The sequence below is a fragment of the Trichoplusia ni genome, chromosome 3, assembly GCF_003590095.1.
Source record: "Trichoplusia ni isolate ovarian cell line Hi5 chromosome 3, tn1, whole genome shotgun sequence".
Lineage (NCBI taxonomy): Eukaryota > Metazoa > Arthropoda > Insecta > Lepidoptera > Noctuidae > Trichoplusia > Trichoplusia ni.
The window spans coordinates 9,822,764-9,842,525 of NC_039480.1; the positions used below are offsets into that span (position 1 = coordinate 9,822,764).

The window sequence follows — 19,762 nt, forward strand, 5'->3', positions numbered from 1 at the left end:
ATTCAGAATAATTAGAAGTCCTTAAATTTCAGTGCCTTTTTCATCCGTCTATCATTGAGCTTAATTTTATCTATTTCAATAATTTATTAGCACGATCTGATTTTTAAGGTTTTTCATAAATATTTGACCACTTATTAATTAACATAAATTGAAATAAAAGCTACATCTCAGTTGGTTTGGGTAATTAAGGGTTATGTAAATAATAACACAAATATAGTCCATAAACATTTATTAATATAATTCATTTTCCATATTCCAATATTAGTATTAGTACAATTACCATATTCCATAATCGGAACATACATATAAGAAGCTACATACAGAAGAATCTACTAGGCTGTAATAACATATATACTCCTGTCCAAGAGGCGTATAGAATACATTAAAGATTCGTTTTATTAATATTATATGAATTATGTATTGACATTTATAATAGATATTTAAAAATCTAAGATGCCAATCGCAAATACAAATGGCGTTGTTATATATAAAGGCTTATTATAGCGTCTTTCACCAAGTTTTCCATTACCGATACTCCCTTATGAGACTAAAACATTTACTTTTAAGAGTTACATTTATATTTTTTTTTCTATTTTGTAGTGATAGCTACTTCCTATTGACATAAGTTTACCATCAATTAGCAGCTACTGCTTTATCTACGTTTAGCTTACTTAACTCTACATACATACATTGTAATAGAAATAGTCGCACTGTCTTCAAGACGACGGGTCTCCTCGTCCTAACCAAAGTATGGAACTAAACAGGACGTCCGAGCACGCGTCGCCAGAAACAGTCGTCGGGGTCTGATTGGCCGAGCTTTGGCGTCAAGGCGTACTGATTCGGCAATAAGGCTGGGTAATTGCCCAACCAATAAGCGGACACTCGGATAATCAGATAAATCATAACAAGAGACAAATCAACCGACAGAAATCTAAAGTCATTAAAAGAAACGATACTGATTCTAAATTTTGTATATCATAAAAGGTCCAAAAATATTTCCGAACTAAAATCTAGGTCCCTGTTTTCAATTCGAATCTCTCTAATAAGTAGGTAGGGTAGAGTGACTAAGGAAGGAACAAATGAAATGAAATATGAAGAAGAACGCAACGGGTCCGTTTGTAAATGCAAGGTTGTCGTCCGATGGAGCGGCGGTCAAGTCGGCTGGTAGGAGTTGGTCGCCGCTTCAGGGGAGTCGGGGTGCGAGGGGCCTACCCCCACTTCTGGAAGAGGCCCATGCGCTGGCAGCGGCAGTTGGAGCCCCAGAGGTTGCACCTGCACGAGGACGAGTGGCAGCAGTCCCCGGGGCGGTGGTCGCAGTTGCCGCCCCGCCGCACACAGGCGCGCCTGAAAACGTAGATCAGCGACGAACGTCTGAAACCACATCATTCAATGCTAGCCTAAGTTTGTGTCGGGCCAATGTGCAATGCTCATGAGGTACAATCTCACAAAATTACGTCGATTGTGACTTAACAGAGAAATCCAATTAAAATAATAATTATATTCTTACTCGAATATTACTTTGTATTATTTTCTCTGCGCATAAGCGCTTAATGAGAGTACCTCATAAATTGTAAATGATATTTCTGTGTATTGTTTTGTTCAGTAGTATAAAAGGGGTCGTTTACTCAAAGAACCCCTGTTTAATGCCCACATTAATTGTACTAATTAACATACACAAATCTTTCTCGTTTATGACAAATTTTCGACCTCCCAAGAATTCTATTTTAAACTTGCCGTCTAATTTTGAACATTGTAACAAAGATGATAGGACTCACTTTCCAACATCCTGTAGCAGCTGCAAATCGGCCGGGTCGTCTCCGTAATCAGGCAGATTTACCTCGACGTCGTCGTCTCCTGTCGAAGAAATACAATTTAACATATTTTAAAACATTTAGACTTAACTAAACATCGTGGAAATGGCTTCAGTACATTTCCACTTACTTATGAACTTATGAAGAATTTGTATTAACATTATAAATAAGACTGATTTTTTTGCATGTGTCGAAGAAGCAATCGAAGCTATCCGACATATTTCAACATCCTCACACTTATATATTAAAAAAAAACAAAACAAAATATTTTTTACCATATAACCATCCAGTAATCAGTAGATACCATAACTATGTGTAAAATAAAGTAGTATAAATAAAATCAGTAGCTCATTAAAAGTCAGGACAAACAAGAATGAGCAACACGTGTTGCGTTTACATATTTTTCCGTTCCAGCAAACACTTACATTATTCTTTCCACCAGCTCTAAACGTTATCAAATATAAATGAAGGCCAATAATGATTCTTTAATTTCCCTAAGTATATTATGCTTGAAAGAACTGGGAGATTATCATTTATTTTCCCTTTTTGTTATTCACGGTCGGCAAATTAAGAAAAATAGACGTGGGAAAATCGTTTCGGATTCCCGTTGCGGCAAGGAACGAGGAATGATATTCTTTTATCTTTATAGATGGAGTCAAATTAAAATTCTTAACAACAGAATTGTTTTGGATTAGGGATTATACAAATATTTTTGCAAAAGCGATAAAAATGTACATTTTGGCAATGGAAGATAATTAAAACAAGATAAAAACACACATCTAATATTAATGTTGCGTAAATAAGGTTAATCCAACCAAATTAGGTTTTCCCAAATTTCCAACCTGACCTCGAAATTTTAGCGCAATCAAACATTGTGCTTATTAAAATTGGTTAAGGCAGTAAGTCTAGTTAGTGTAATGCAATAAATATTTGATGAAGAGTAAATCTGTACGCCGTTCTCCGAAAGTCGAGTTTTTATTTATTATTATATCCTACTGCTGGGCTTCCCTTCTCGTTCCGAACTTCTCTGTCTTTCCACATCTTTCCCGATGACGACCCCGGAGACGATATCCTTCCTCCGGGCGACAAGTGGGGGACGATTTTAATCTTCGGTCAGGTTGCGATTGGAGTCATGTTATAAGTTATGTTAATATTTTGTTTTTGATGGCAGTTTACCAGGATCAATGTAAGATGCATGAGCCCACTCGGCGGCGAGTAGGACGGCCGCTATCGCCAGCAGGAGGGCGCCGGCGCGCGGCATTCTGCCCGCGCACCAACCGCTGCTTGCCTGGAAATAACATTACAATCAACCAACAACAAAAACAACTCGGCCTTTAGCAGGCCACTGCCTGTCCACTTGATTTTGTTAAAATTTGTGAAGGTGCAGTTGGACCTCAACGTAGCTTGATTTTATCAAGTTATGTTGGAGTTTGAACAGAAACGAAAAAGAACATAAAATACTGACGAAGTTCGGTGAATTGTGTGTGGCGGTTTCTTAATAATGTACCTATCAATTATACATTAAAAAACAACTCCCGCGCTAAATATTTTTTTAAGTCTCACGCACAAAATCACCTAAACTCAGAACAAGCATTCAGAATAGATCGAACAAAACTAAACTACCCAAAATAAAAGGTGACCTCACCATACATAACATACCCAAAAAAAATACTTCCAATAGATTTCACCGTAAGCCTAAACCTCTGTGACATATATTGCTCAAAAACTCTGCGTTATGCACCAACAAAAACTTAAAATGGAATGAACAGAGCATTTAAAGAATGTGAGAGATTTAACCAAAAGCGAATAGAACCGAACGTTTTTCATTGGGCACAAACACAGCCAGCTTTAAAGCTAAATGCCGATGACGAAAAACTGCTGAACAAAGGACATTTGCGGCAACCCTGAGCACAAAAAGCGGTATTTTTAAACTATAGTCAAAAATATCTACACGTTTTCTTTTATCTATGAAAAATTTAAAACAAAAGTTAAAAAAATATATTATATTTTATTCACACATCCTATGTGATAGATTATTTAACAAATTAATTTGACTTAAATACGACAAGAATTCAATACAAACTGAACAACATTTTATGATGCAATCCATCAAAAGGAACAAACTAAATTGATTAAAGATAACCTACGCAAGATCGCGTAGCAACTTGCTACATCGCTACGCTTTTAGATGCTACGGCTACGAGTCGATTAGTGCCGTTTCGCGCCATTGCTGGTCGGATTTCCGCTTCCTTTCCCCGCCCGTATTAACCTAGCCATTGTAACGTAAGACAAGCGGTTCGACTTTATTGACTAGAAAGACTTGATAACATCGTTTCGTATCAAGAAGACTTTATTTGTATGATGATGCCGTTGACCTGATGAGTAGAATATAAGCTTCTATCTTTTGACACAATATGAGGTATTTTGCGGTAAGTGTGACGTTGCTATCCTCTTCAACATTTATGACACAATGCGTGAACAATGACTACTAAGATTTTGGTTTTAAATGTACTTTTTAAAACTGATTTTTTTTATCATTATAAAAGTCAGATCGTGATTATAAATTGCTGTGCTGTCCTTGCGTTTCTATGCATGGATTTGTGTATACGACGTGCAGGTTCGACCCTAACACAGGCAAAGAACCAATGAATTTAAATTTATGTGCACTTCCTTAATTATTCTAAGACATCACGGATAAGACGGTAAATGATTGAAAAAAAAAATAGTGAGGAGACCTGACTTTCAAATATTGCAATCTGAAATCGCCAATCCGCAGTGAGTTAGCGTGGTGATCAATGCTCAAACCTTCCCTATACGGATATAAACCTTTATCTAGTAGAAGGACGTATAAAACTGGCATTTATGAAAAGCCTCTTGCATAATTCAAAAATTATCAGCATACGTCATCACTATGATAACATCATAATTTATCGTTAATATGTATTGTTACCGAACGGAACACAATGCTCAACACGCCTGTTGTGTGTAACATGTGTTGATTCACAGCAGTCAACAGACATTAACTAATATATTACACTAATTAGTAACGCTCTACCAGATCTGAGGCTTACTAATACCTCTTGTAGTAACACTAGCTGTTGCCCGCGACTTCATTCGCGTGACTATGAAAGTATAAAGTAAGGAGTTTTTTTTAGCTTGATAGTATATTTCCCATAGAATTCCTGGATGAATGGGCGATCGAACATTTAAGACTTCCAAATCGGACCAGCAGTTTCTGAGATTTTGACGTACAAACACTTGCAGTAGCGGGACAGCAATCTATACTGTGTGGAACGTTGTTTCCTTTCCACAACTGCAATAATAATGTATGTCCCATGGTCTAATAAAATGTAATTAAATGCCATGACTCGACAGCGGACACATTTAGAAAAGTGCCTGTAACTAAACCGTCTAAATCTACTAGCTGTTACACAGAAAAAAAAACTAAAGAAAATATTCTGTATAATTTTTGTCATAAAATATAATAGAATTCCATGCGGGTGACACGTTGACATTTCCCGAACATGAGCGAAATGTGTTCAAGTATTCATAACATAAATATGTTACATCATGTCATGTGACGCAGATTATGAGACATGAGACAATTTTGTAGATATATGGAGAAACGAATTGGAAAAAATATGAGACCAATTTAAAACGACGATTTGTTTTTATGTTGGGGTTTCGGGAAACACCTGAAACATGATTTGTAATTATTTTTTATTCGGATTGTCTAGGTTTAGGGCTTACAATAGTCTGAAATAATAAAATAAAGGAAGAAAGTGCTTTTTAAAATGGCGATTATCGAAGTTACGAAATTACGAGTAATTGTCATTCCTCATGAACAAGTTGAATAGAAACAGAGCCTTATAAGATAATTATTACAACCTGCAATTAGTTATGGTTAATTATTAAACATACATTTCGTATTATACTCACGCTCTTCTACTCTCAAACACATGAAAATCTCGAAGTATTGACAGCATTTGGTGCTGTCTATTTGTTTATTTGACGTTCAAGATGTGCTTCTTATACGCACATTTTGAATAAATGGATTATTGATTTAGATTTTGTCTTCAAATGTGTAGGACTGATATACCTATTCGACAAGTGACAAGACTTACTTGTTAATTCAGTATATCGGTGTGTGTTTTACTAGTTTTAGTGCTTAAATCTTAAACCTATTGTAATTCAAGTCTCTACAGTTATTCAAGACCAATTCCAAGCTTCCCTGAACCAGCCATCACAATACTTGAAACAATCCCATCACTATTCCCAATAAGCTCTACAAACTCTACATTCTTCATGCATTATCACAACGGCTTGAAATCGAGCTTCCGCAACGGATACACACTTTCAATATGTCAACAACAATCAAACTTGTATTACCAAACCACTTGCTTCAAAGGGAATAGTTCGAACAACTTTGATTACTTGTTCGCCCTTTGATTGGTGTATATCGAGGCGTGAAATCAGGGATAACATCGATATATTGATCAGAATACTAAGATGGAATTGCTCGCTTGTTTTCTTACAGAACGCATACGTAATGGGTTGAGAAGTTTATAAATTTCCACGAATATCTACAGTTATCTCTGGCTAATCAATAAAGACTTTATGAAACTTCTTCATAATATATATAAGTATCTATAGTAATGAACATTGCAATCAAGTTTTATGCATTTACAGTTATCAGTTGGAAGTCAGAAACTTTTACATATCACTGTCATAAAAAAAATGGAAATACTCAACCAAAAAGTTTTTTTTTAATGAATAAATCTTTGATTGATTAGTACAAATTTAAGGTAACATGTTATTTGTAAGTTCAAACGAAAAATATTTCCAATAAACATATTTGTAACATTTTAAATTATCACATCAACTATATTATTTACTATACATATTTTTTGGTTTCTCGACGAATTATCAAATTTCTGCCAACAGCAGACAAACTTTGATCCTGGATACTGCTACCCTTTGCATGAGATAGGCATAATGATGTATACAAGAACATCCCCCAATCCAAACCAAACAACCCTTTTGTTATCAGCTCTGAGTTATAGCTCTCCCGGGATGATACACTGCCGATAGCCCGACGATAGACGACACGTATTTATAAAAACTTGACAACTACAAACGCCCGATAAATCTTAGTATCTCTCTGACATTTCGCTAGAAACAAGACGGCAAAAAATAATATACGAGGAGAGATATAAATCTTTCTGTATCGATGCGATGGAAATGTTCCCTTTGCTTCGTTCTAATTTGTAAGAATTGTAGGCACTTGTCGAATCGTTAAACATGGTCAAGTAAAAGTACCTCCCTTTTACATGACCCTTAAACTGGCGTAGTAAGGGGACTAGTGTCACATAGTTATTTGCTTTCGGATTATCGTCCCTCTTTGTCTGCCAAGCGTGAAATTCCAAAGGGTTTTTTTTTATTTTGTTATATGAGTAATTGACGAAAAAAAGCAACATGTATTTCTTGGAAAATTTATAATGGACCTCTTTTCAAATCTTTGGAATTTAAATATGCTCGGATTGATTATTTTCTGAGCAAGTGTCACTTGTTCTGCGTTTCAGAGGGCTATAAGTAGAATAGTGACTGCTAGGTCTAAAATCTGATTATTCTTCTGATATATTTGAACCAAAAAATATTTCGTCTATATTTGAGAGTATTGTTATCCACATTCAAAGCTTCCATCACTTTGTATCTTAATTTATTACAAATTCTCTCCTCATCCAGCTTAATAATAATCCTTTGTTTTAATACTCAACAAATTATCTGTCTATCCCACATCCCTTTAAATTTAATTCAGAGCAATATTTCAGTATTACCATCAAATTATAACGTAATAAATCATATTGCTGTTACAACGCTTGGTGGAGCTTCGCCGGAATATCTATCGTACAAACTGCAAATGGAAAATTTATTATCAACGCGATTATAACCATGATTAATTATATTACCATTATGTTTTGTTTTTAGGTGATTATGTTTATACAACAAAAATTTTCATTGAGACGCTGTTGTGGTCGTATTGGGGTTCAGGATAAGTGTCGAAAGATGTGGGAATGGTCGCCTTAAGTTGACGGGCAAGATTAAATTTCTAAAGATTAAATTTCTACATTGTATGAAATTAATAAGACAAAATCCTAGACAGAAGGTGTATAATTAAAGCATTCGTTGAAGAAAAAACGACTTTAAGGTTAGTTTCCATTGACGCAGAGCAAGGCTCAGCAAACTGTGAATACGCCAATCAATTCAGTTGTGAAGAAGTGTAAAATGATTTTAAACGCTGTGATTGGTCAATTCACATTTACCCTCTTATTCCGCGTGAATGCAAACGAACCTTAAGTTTTTCACGACCTTGAATCCCTATCTTATTTCGGCATAAATCAAATTGAAATATGAACTTAAATAAAATGAGATATCTTTGCTTCTGTTCATAAAACAGTTTGCCTAAGTTTCATACGTCTTAAGCGCCATTAATTTGATAGACCCTTACTTCGGTAGTACCTGAACCACAATCCCTCTTGAATTTGTAAAGGAGGGACACGAATTAATGAAATACGTGTTTAATTTACATGTCTACTATGAGGTTTTATTATGATGTTACCTTTGTATTATATAATATATATGTAATAGTTATGTGTTTTAGGTTGTGCGGTTTGTTGCAAGATAATTAATGATATTCTCATAGTTTGTTTCTTTCTTGTATTATAATTTTTAATCCTCGACGCAAGAAGAAGGGTGTTATAAGTTGACATGTCTTTTTCTCTGTCTGTGCAATATGCTCCCGAAAGGATTGAGTGATTTCAGTTTATTTTTAGTCTGTTTCGTATTAAACTTGACTTGTTCTTAAACGTGTTTGATGTAAACGGGTAAAATGGGTAAAAAAAATATACTCAGATTTATTACTTTGTTTGTTGCGTTTTGTTTCCTGCTCGTTCATTAATTGACAAACGCCCATGTTGTCTAGAAGTACAATGTGAAATGAGATGTTTAATTATTCCCTACGATCTCATGGTACGTAATTATCACCAAATTATCAGGTTGTGACCATAATAAATACATTTAATTTAATATAAACAAAATAGGTATCCATCTAAGCCTATCAGATTGCCATCAGGGATAATACGGTAGGCGTCCTCAATTACGTTGGAAGCAGATATTGTCGGGAAGCCTGTTATAGCTAATAAATAATTTATTATCTCGTTGTAACACCGCAAATGAGCTGATTATGTTTCACGCTGTTTATTATAAGTTTTACGTGAAACTGCGGTTTTGTTTTTGTGGATATTTTGTTTATATTAATAGAAAAACTGCGCCGTTTTTATTTGTGCAAGTTTACGAATCATTTAAGTAATTTAGTACAAATAACGTAACGAGATGGCGTTGACCGTTTGGCGTTCTGGCTGAATTGCGCTATGGTTTAGTTACATCGAAATCTTAGTACTAAACGAATGTTTTATATTTCTTTGAACTTGAATTTTCTTTATTAAAGTTTTCTTCCTTGTACCTTAGAGGGCGTTTAATTTGAGACTGACCATAAGTTTTATTCATCATTAGCTAGTATTTTTTCTTAATTATTTTAAGAAGAGAAGTTTTCGTATTACAGGATTATTGGGTTTAACGTATTCTTTGTTTCATATTTTCAGAGACGAAGAAGAACTATCGATTTTAAGTACATTTTGACAGGATGAATAGAAATCAAACATTGTTCATTTTTTTTTATTATGTATTATAGTGATATTTTATCGTAGCACTAATAAGGACAGTTTTAATTTACTCTTAATTAGCGCAATTTCCTTTAATTTAGAAGAGCCACACAAACTAAATCGACAATGGATTTTAATAACAGGGCTGTTGACGCTGTGGAAGCGAGATACATATGCACGAATGTATAATGCTGTCTTGCTTTCACAACAGAAATTGACAGCCGCGCTAATATAATATCTTACAGTACAAGTATTGATCCTTTCTCCGTAATATCGCAAGTAGGATAATCATTGTTCAATTAATTGGGTTCCGATTAAGATAGGTTTAATCACATGCTATATAGGTATATAATATACTATTTAGTACCGTTTATCTGTAATTAATAATAGCTTGAATGTTTCACGAGATTTTGTCACTGATCCATTTAGAGCCAGCAGAGTGAGAAAATGGTCAAGTGAGAGTCGGCCTCGCAACAAAGACGGTTCCATACAAATAGGCTAATTATAAAAAGTCTATATTTATTTGGATATGCACCCTCAAATTAATTTATCGCCTACCAATAACTTTATGACAGCCATCGTTGCTTAAACTCGGTTTTAATTTATAGTAGTTGTTGTTATGGCATCAACAGTAGTACAATCTGTCTAGCTATCATAGTTCATGATATTAGTGAGCGGAGCTTTAGTTACATAATATACTAGCTGTTGCCCGCGACTTCGTCCCCGTGGGTAGAAGATATAAGTTATGATTTATACCTGCCCTGTTTTTTTCACATTATCCATTGTATCTTCGCTCCTATTAGTCGCAGCGTGATGGTCAAAGCTTCCTTAAGTTCCTAAAGCCTTCCTCGATGAATGGTCTATTCAACACAAAAATATTTTTTCAATTTGGACCAGTAGTTCCTGAGATTAGCGCATTCAAAAAACAAACAAACAAACTCTTCAGCTTTATATATTAGTATTAGTATAGAAGTATAGATATGGTTCCGTCTTTACCCTATGGACTAACTCTAAAAATATATCTAATGTTTTTGGTTCATAACTTTGTAGATTTGATTTGAATTTCCTGGTACCCGTATCCCCGTTACAAATCTCGAACTAACCCACTCAAACTAATTCAAGTTTCCTGCCTCATCTTAGTAAATTATTCCTAACTAACTTTCAAATCCGAGTGCTTTTATAGCCACTTGAAGAAAACACTTAAAGTTTAGCGTAGATACACAATTTGAGTAATGGAAAAGCATTTGTGAGTCAATAGGGAAGTATTGAAGAAAGATATATGGGAAAACGTGGACGTTATTTAGTTCTTTTAAGGCTAAATTATCAATTGAAAAATAGTTTTTAGGGTTCTTTAGTCAAGTGGAAATAATTAAAGTTTATAGCTGTTTGCCCAATCTCATGAACCTTGATGAAACTTTCACAGATGATGTATTTCAGTTGCCGCCATTCAAAAAAAATATATTTGGGCTGTAAAAAATAGTAAAATGAAAATCAGCTTTCCTACACAAAGAAAAACTCTATTTTTATCTATTTACAGACTAACAAAATCTCCTAAAATTTAAAAATACATAGAATTGGATTCAACAATTAACCAATAGAAAACTCCACGTTCAAATGTCAAAAGTGTTCGAACGCGCCATTTTGATTGGAACTGTTACATCGTGTGACGTCATAACATGGAGGTGCGAAGCGAGTTTCACACAGGTCACCGAGTTTCTTTGAAATCAACGTAATGTCAACTGCAGGCGCTAACGAGTCCACGTTATGTGAAGTGGAACCATTAAAATGCACCGCTTATTGGAATACTTGCAGAAATAGGTATTTTAGTAACGTTTTGTTGGATGGGAAGTTTGATTTGTTGTTTTTGTAAAGGAAAATACTTATATGGTTATGTATTTTTTAGTGTTAAAGAGTTTAGTTGTGTAAACACGTGTTATTGGCGTGTGTTTTGAAATGGTGTTCCATTTCTTTATTGGTTGATTTTTATGCCCATATTTCGTCTGTTTTTTTTTCTATCGTAGCGAACTTTATCTCGATTATATTTATTAAAAAGCACCACACTACATGATAATAGTAAAAGCGTGTTAAAAGCAGATTTTCCTCATGTCACGCGTAAATTAAAAATGTTGTCTTCTGCATATGCTATTACGTATGTAAGTTACCTACTAAGATATTACTCATCACTTTATTCAACGATCGCTGTCAAAATAGATCACAAAAAAACCAAGAATTCGAAAAAATATTTTTTATTAATTAAACGTCCCAAACCTTTCATTATGATACCAACACTCCATCCATTTTTCGGTTGGTATTCAATATGACTGGCACAAGGCTCTCTTCAATCCAATGCGGTCACAAAAGCTTTCATAACGCGTACCCTTCTCCACGAAATAGATCACGGACTTATGTTGATACGAATATCTTCTTTATCTAAATGCAGTAAGGTCGATTGTTGGATGACGTTTTCTTAGCATTGTGACTCATGTGTGGTCAGCTGTACATGTTTCATCCTACCTCTTAATTAGGTGCCACTGTGAGGGTCAGACGGGAGACCCACATACTAAATGTACACAAGATCAGTTACAGGGGTATAGGCAATAGGGATGCTCAATACAAGATAAAATCAGCGACGGTGAAAACTTCCAACCACCACAACTTTTAAATAGCTCCACCGGTTTTTATCAAACAAATTGAAACACTCGTGCATCATTCGCCTTTAATATGAAACAGAATTAATAAAAATCGCTTTATCCATTCAGGAGCCATAATGCCACAGAAACAGTCAGACATACGGTCAAACAAACAGGGAGACGGACATGGCAATCTTATAACACCACTCTTTTTGTGTCAGGGTTTAAAGATATTGATAGTAAATAATGAGTAACGTTGTTTTAAGTTTCGTTACATTTTTTTAGGCAAAGAGCCAGTTTAGTAAACCCCTCTCAACTTAAATACATGATACGATGTTTTGGAATTTTTCCACAGCAAAAGCAATCTCGGTAAGCCTGGCCAGTACCGAGATTTTCCTGTTTATATTTATTTTCTTTATTTCGGAAACGTTTCACTAAATTATCATTGGAACTATACTAGACTGTAGATTTCTTTATTTAATAGTGTCTTTGTATAAACCAATTGCATTGCTCACAGACGTTTACACATAAAATAGGGTACTGCAGCCATCAAAGGGCGCATAGAAGAGCTGAATACCTTAGCTCCTCTGTAAACAATAATTAAAAGCCCCCATAGCCGAAATCGGCTGGGAAGTATATATATAAACCAAAGAGACCAAATTACTGTTGAATATTTTCTTTACAATATTATAGCTCTATTTATAGTAAAGATAACGTAAACGTTTTAAATTGAAGATAAGCTTCTTTACAGGTATGTAGTCCTGAAACATCGCTTATTTTCGTTTTAATCCTGGTTATAAACTATCTATGTACCAAGTTTGTGGTTTTTGCGTGAAAGCGGAACAAACATCCATACATTCAAACTTTCGCGTTTTGTAATATTAGGAGAAAGTATCGAAAAAATAAAATGTCATATATTTATTTATTGCTCTATTATAAGATTGATGATTAGTGATTCCCAAGTCACGGGAAACAGCTGATTGGTTTTGTTTTAAAAATTGTACACGGCTATATATAGCAATTTATCACACACCTGATATTATCTATACTTCTATATCTATACTTCTATACTAATATATAAAGCTGAAGAGTTTGTTTGTTTGAACGCGCTAATCTCAGGAACTACTGATCCAAATTGAAAAATTCTTTTTGTGTTGAATACACCATTAATCGAGGAAGGCTATAGGCTATATAACATCACGCTGCAACTAATAGGAGCGAAGATACAATGGAAAATGTGGAAAAAACAGGACGGGTATAAATCATAACTTATATGTATCTTCTTCTACCCACGGGAACGAAGTCGCGGGCAACAGCTAGTGATAAAATAATTTGTCATTTACCTACTTAGTTTTCATTTTCAAGACCAGTTTTTTTTTAATTCAGCTTAAATTTTTGTTAAAGTCATATATATAACAACTTGGATATTAATAATTATTTACCTCACAAATTACTTTATAACTTTACATAAACCTCATTTACGTTGAACCTTTTATTATAATATAATATATCCTATAATATATCCTGGGACAACTCACACACGGTTATCTGATCCCAAGCTAAGCAGAGCTTGTGTTATGGTAACCAGACAACCAGGGACCGGCCGGATACTCATTGAAAGGGTTTTTGAAGGGGTTTTTTTAAGCGCTTCAAGAAAAAACCCTATGACATATGTTACACCTTCGAACGGATTACTGGAACCCTGTTCCGAACAGGTTACCCTTTCACAACCCGGTAACACTGTAACAGGGTAACCCACTCCAACCTAAGGCAATGCAATATGCACTCTTTATCATAGACATTAGTTTGAAAATAGTATAACCACGAGCGCACGTGACATCTTACCGCCCAGCGGCGCCATTGTTGCATTTACCGAGCGACTTGTAAACATGGAATAAAAATCATTGTGGATATGATCTTACAGTTTAATTTTGCTTGTCGCATATTTCAAACGTTGTGATATATATTTTTCGTGTCCATACTTGTAGACCAGGGTCGATAATTTTTAAAACCAAAAAAAATAATAGTAGGATGAAACCCATTAGAAAAGGAGGGGAATATTATAAAAATGAAAGGAAAAATAATTTACGGGCGATCTGAGGTCGGGAAGGGGGTGGGAGTGACGTTTGAAGAGTAAAAAACGGATTTTCTCGATTTCCGGCAAAACTAAAATTCGTATCGAAAAAAGTCAAATGGCAAAGTTGTAGAAAATAAAAATATCTAAAACTTTTGTTTACATTTTTTTCACATAACCTCAAAATTTTTGTGAAAAATCCAAAAAACCAAGATTGTGGTTTCTTATTTTTATCTTTACAAAAATTTATTTTTGTAACGAAATTTGGTGAAAACTTACTTTTTTGTGTCCCAAATACGCTGTAATTTATTTGATTTAAAATATTTATTTTTTCACCTTATTTTGAATTAATATAAAAAAACACTCTAATTTTCAATCGAAAATCCACCCGTCAAATCTTCTCAGAAAATGCAAAAAATGAAAAAAAACTTGTATTCGATTTTTTTTTTAATATTATAAATAATTTCATCTAAAAAATTTGATCTCATTTTGTGTTCAATAGACCAATAATCGAGGAAGGTTTAAGGCTAGGTATATAAAATTACGCTGCAACTAAAAGGAGCGAAGATTTAATGGAAAATGTGGCAAATACGAGGAAAAATATTAATCTTCGAGGGCATTCGTTAAAATATTCCTAACTTATATCTTCTAACCACGCGGACGAAGTCGCGGGCAACAGCTAGTTACCTATATGGCTGGTTTTCTTATCATGCTGACATGACGCGACGTTTCGCGCGTAGGTAGTTTGTCCGAGAGGCGCGAGTCGCGGCGCGACGCCTCGCCGATAGAAGAAAATCAGTTGTAGTCTTAGTAAAGCAATGAGGGGCCGCTAGGGTGCAAGTATGCAGCTCAAGTTTAGTGGGTAATTCAGGGTAACACGAATAAAAGCCTTTCGTGAAGGTAACCACTTCAAAGGCTTAAGTTATTGAAGGGGTTAACCCCTTCACGTGGTTACCATAATGAAGGTGTTAACCATTTCGCTGGGTTTCGAGGATGTAACTCGAACAAAAGGTAACACTGCGATATGAGTTACCCCGTGTACGGGTTACCCTGTCAAACGGCTTAACTCTAAAGTGGGGTTGTCCGGTCCCTGCAGACAACTGATAAACTTACTTATATATTTCTAAATACAAACATATTATAGATAAATTACACCCAGACACCAGAACAAATGATCATGCTCATCACACAACATTTGTCCTGGGCGGGAATCGAACCCACGACCTCCGGTATAGCAGTCAGGGTCACTAACCACTAGACCAACAGGCCTGTCAAGCTCTGTTTATTGTTCGACATTAAAATTTTAATATAAAACATTTATAAGCTATAATGAAATCTAATGTCGCATTCCGTAGAGAGCAACAATTACAATAAAAATAAGCCGCAAATATACATTAACGAAGGCTCTATATAGGTAGGCATAAACGAAATAATAAAACAGTAATTTCACAGTTCAGTAACTCTACTATGAACTATTAAAATTAAACTGTTATCGTTGTTAGAGCGAGATGGCGCTCTACATTGCACATAGGCCTGTCTCGCTTGCACAATGGCAGCACTTATGGTTTATTAGTTCGTGGTAGAGGTAGTGGTAAGGTTTTACCTCTTGCTTGACGAGTTAATTAAATACGGGTTTTATTGACACCTGTACCTTAAAGGTTTATGTGATTGTTGTAGAATTAATTTCTGGTTATTCTGCATTGCCGTGGCTTTGCGAATAGATAAGAGTAACAGTTTGAAGTGTTTCTGCCTGTAGGTTGTTGGCAAATGGCCCGACACGTCCCGGGCACTACGATCGGCAACGAAAGCAGATTTGTGAGCTGCCAAAAATGTTCGAAAACTTGTATTTTTGTGATCAGCAAGTTTCTGAATGATTCAGAAGATTAAGCTACTTTGTTCCAGTCCTAGAAGTAACTTAGGTTAGAATTATTAAAAAAACTATCATCACAATTTAAGCGATGTCGTTCAAAACTGCAACAATAAATATTATAATGTAAGAGCTAGTAGTTTGGTCTTAGAAGCCTTATCAATGACTTATGAATATAAGTTGCTAATACTACCCAACTGCTTTTTTTTTCTAATACTGTAAATTTTTATTTTATAATTTACAATTTTACACAGTTAAATATTTACAGTACAATCATTTACTATATACAAAAAAAAAAGCAATAATTAAATCAAGGCATCGAAAAATTCATCGGCATCGCTGCCGGCTGGGGTGCCCAAAAGGCTGGCAGCATTGCTGCGTTGAATGGCAATGTTTTTTTTTAATAGACTGTATCGCTGTGGCCCTTCCTTCTATTTGGGCGCGATCCGAAACCCCGAACCAAATATTATTTTAAAATACAGGATCGTATTTTCGAGAGCGAATATCAACTTTCAGCGAATTTAAAAATAATATTTATTTTTGGTGACTGGTATTTGCTGTGAGCGGTATTTGCTTGCTTAACCTCATTTTATTATTTGTTGTTATAGCGGCTACTGAATCAACTATGAAAAATTAGTCAACAATCCGTTGACAGTCCGACAGGCAAGAAAACAGCGGGGCTTTGGAAGTAGAGTCTTTACTTTTTATGTACGGAACCATGTACCATTCTAAATATGTTCAGCAGAGGAAAGTTACGGAAAACAATGAAATATTATTAAAGAAAATGATGGTATGGAATCAACAAGCAATAAATTTCCGTGCATTGGACACCAGCGAACGCAAACGAACGTTTTAGACAAATTTATGAACCACTTGAATATTTAAACGTACCTACTTCACTGATGATGAAAATCCATTCATCTACTTTAAAATAGCTCAACAGAAATATATACCTATTCTGTAAAAAAAATATGGTTTAGCTACCACGGTTCTAGTACAAATAACAGTCAAATAGACGGACAGATAGCCTTAAGTTCTGACTTTACTTTTTGGATACCTAACCTTAAAACGCGTTGAAGTAAAAAAAGAAATTAAAGGACATAAATTAATGGAACAGCCGTTCCCCAATTCGTTGTAAGCTTTTGCTGGTTTTTAACAACTCTACAATCGTATTTCACGTAACAAGGAAATTATAAACATAACTGTTATGACAACAAAACGCCTCGGAATAAAATGAAATCATTCCCTTGTTTTCCTCAAACAATTTAATATTTTATTCTAGTTTTCTAGGCAAAGTTTGCAAATCCTTTCTTCGCTACCTGTTCACTACGTTTTTACATAATAGAGTATTAAATTCCTTTTCAGTTTCGATTGCGCGTCCACGGAAAACCAGGCGGTTTTAGCAAAAACTTCGGTATGCAAAACTGGGACGTTTCCCTCTAAAAACTAATCGAAAACAATACAGTAGTTAGTATAAAAAAAATACTTCTGAAAGTGTAAAATTACATTTCTGTCGCAGAGTTTCACAAAGAAAATACTTTAGACAAACTTTTGCGAATCAGAATAGCTAGGTTTTATACTCTGCAAAATAATTTACTACAAATTCAAGGAGCTAATGAGAGGTTAAGAGGTACTGGTATCGGGACAACTAAAACTAAAAATGTGTTGCAGTGATTAATAATTGGAAGAACAGAAAAAGATTTTTACGTCCATGTCATGGCAGCCAAACGAGCTACGCATTTTTTTCAATGTATCTGATGTCTAAAGTTTGATTTTGTAGACTTAGGAACTTGAGCACATGAGATCCGATAACTTTGACATTGCCAGCCATATGGTTTTGTCTTGGCAACATCTTACAAGCAAACGCTGCCACCTATATGTATATTTACATCCATACATTGTTGTTTGTTACTTTGTACATACTTTATACCAGGGCAAGTTCTTGGTTCATTACCTCTATAACCGTATTATCCCGGTTGACTTACGTACGATAGTATAAGTCTTCGCGATATATTTATATATGGGGCAGTAAACTAACCCTTATTGTGCTCAGCTCGGTAAATTTACGGCGCGATTAGCGCAGTAGTTGCGCTCCAGTGTTTACCGTTGATATTGGCTTGACCTACAGACTTGTGACGTCATATATTTGACGCGTGCACTATTGGACGTGTAAAGAGTTCATAAATATACATAATTCAATGATGCGAATTTTTGTTCAGATTTTCTGAGTTTTGCTGAGGCTATTTTTTTGACACTTATTTAAAACCAAATACATTTTTTGCTTGTCTTGAAGATAGCTTTTCTCATGCATTTTTAAATGCAAAAGTGTTTAACAGATTGCCATTGTTACCGTATAATGCAACATTTTTAAATGTCATCTTTTCAAGTAAACATAATTTCATTTCCTGATTCATGATTAAAAAAAACAACAAACAAACAGAGAAAATTGATGTAATTTTCGTGTCTAATTAGTTTTCCTTCCCTTTCTTAGCTTATTAGATTGTAAAGTCATTTATTAAAACTAAAGTAACATTCAAGGGGAAAAATACAAAATAACTATGTGCCGTTTACCGTCCCGAATAGCCTGTATCGGGGTAATAAATGTCAGTGTGATGGATGCCTGGACATTAAACCATAGAACAGTAATAAAAAATGGTAGATGCCAATATTGTAAATAATAGTCGCCATTTTGTAAACAGTTCGAGATTTAGTAGTTGGTTGTTATTGTTGTTTTTTAAAGTTTGTGATACACATAGGTATGTTAGTCTTGGACATCTGATGACTTGTGTTTTTGAAAACTGTTGTCAGAGTAAATTCGTTGAATTTTTTTGAATAATCGCTAAGTCACATGACTTATACATACGTACGGACATATGGACGTATACATACATATACTTAGATTATAATTGTATAATATATTTATACACTAAACACTAGCTGTTGCCAGCGGTTCACTGATCAAAAAATGATCCCAAGGGAACATTAAAATGGGTTAAAAACTATCATGTGTGTTATTCCGGTTTTAAACTATCTGTGTACCAATCTTCAACTAAATTTGTGCGGAGGGTTTGGTGTGAAAGGGTGACAAACATCCATACATCAGAACAAACTTTCTCGTTAATGTTATAAGTGGGATAATTATGTACCAAGCTATAAATACTTCGTAATTTGCCCGACTAGTTTCGGACCCAACCGGAGTCCATAATCATGAGCTGACGCGGCGGTTATATTTCGTGATGAAAACAATTATTAATTTTATGGTAACGCGTAATTATTGGTAAACGATAACGATAACGATATAAAAAAAATACATAATATCGATAAATCTAACATAATCTCAAATTAAACACGATTACCAATAACTTTATCGCATATTAACGATATCAACGAACTTTGAAAATCAACCCTAAGCTTCAAGCAATAAAGTTGCAATTAATACGAATGCCATGAAACTGTTTAACAGTAATGTATTTGATTCTACTTACTATTAATATAGGGAACGTTAATCGAAGTAATATGCGATAATCGGCCTTAATGAGGGTATTTCATTATATGCCTGTACTATGAGCTTTGCCTGTGGAAGCAAGGTAGCGATGATATAATCAGAACAATCTGGTAATCTTCTCAATGGGCTATACCTCAGGAATAATGCATTAGTT

The 19,762-nt window shown here is 34.7% G+C and overlaps 1 protein-coding gene across 2 annotated transcripts in view; it reads right to left on the minus strand.

The window, feature by feature from the left end:
* Positions 1-214: 214 nt before the first annotated feature.
* LOC113491845 (U8-agatoxin-Ao1a-like) overlaps positions 215-19,762 on the minus strand; it is a 58,704-nt gene continuing 39,156 nt past the window's right edge. The window contains exons 2-4 of one of the 2 annotated variants that reach the window (XM_026869019.1): positions 2,988-3,099; positions 1,776-1,854; positions 215-1,344 (exon numbers count right to left, since the gene is read on the minus strand). In XM_026869019.1, coding sequence (XP_026724820.1) covers positions 1,209-1,344; positions 1,776-1,854; positions 2,988-3,072 — 300 coding nt within the window. In that variant the 5' untranslated portion in view covers positions 3,073-3,099 and the 3' untranslated portion in view covers positions 215-1,208. Of the gene's footprint in view, positions 1,372-1,775; positions 1,855-2,987; positions 3,100-19,762 lie in introns of both variants that reach the window. The other variant, XM_026869018.1, reaches the window with a different exon arrangement.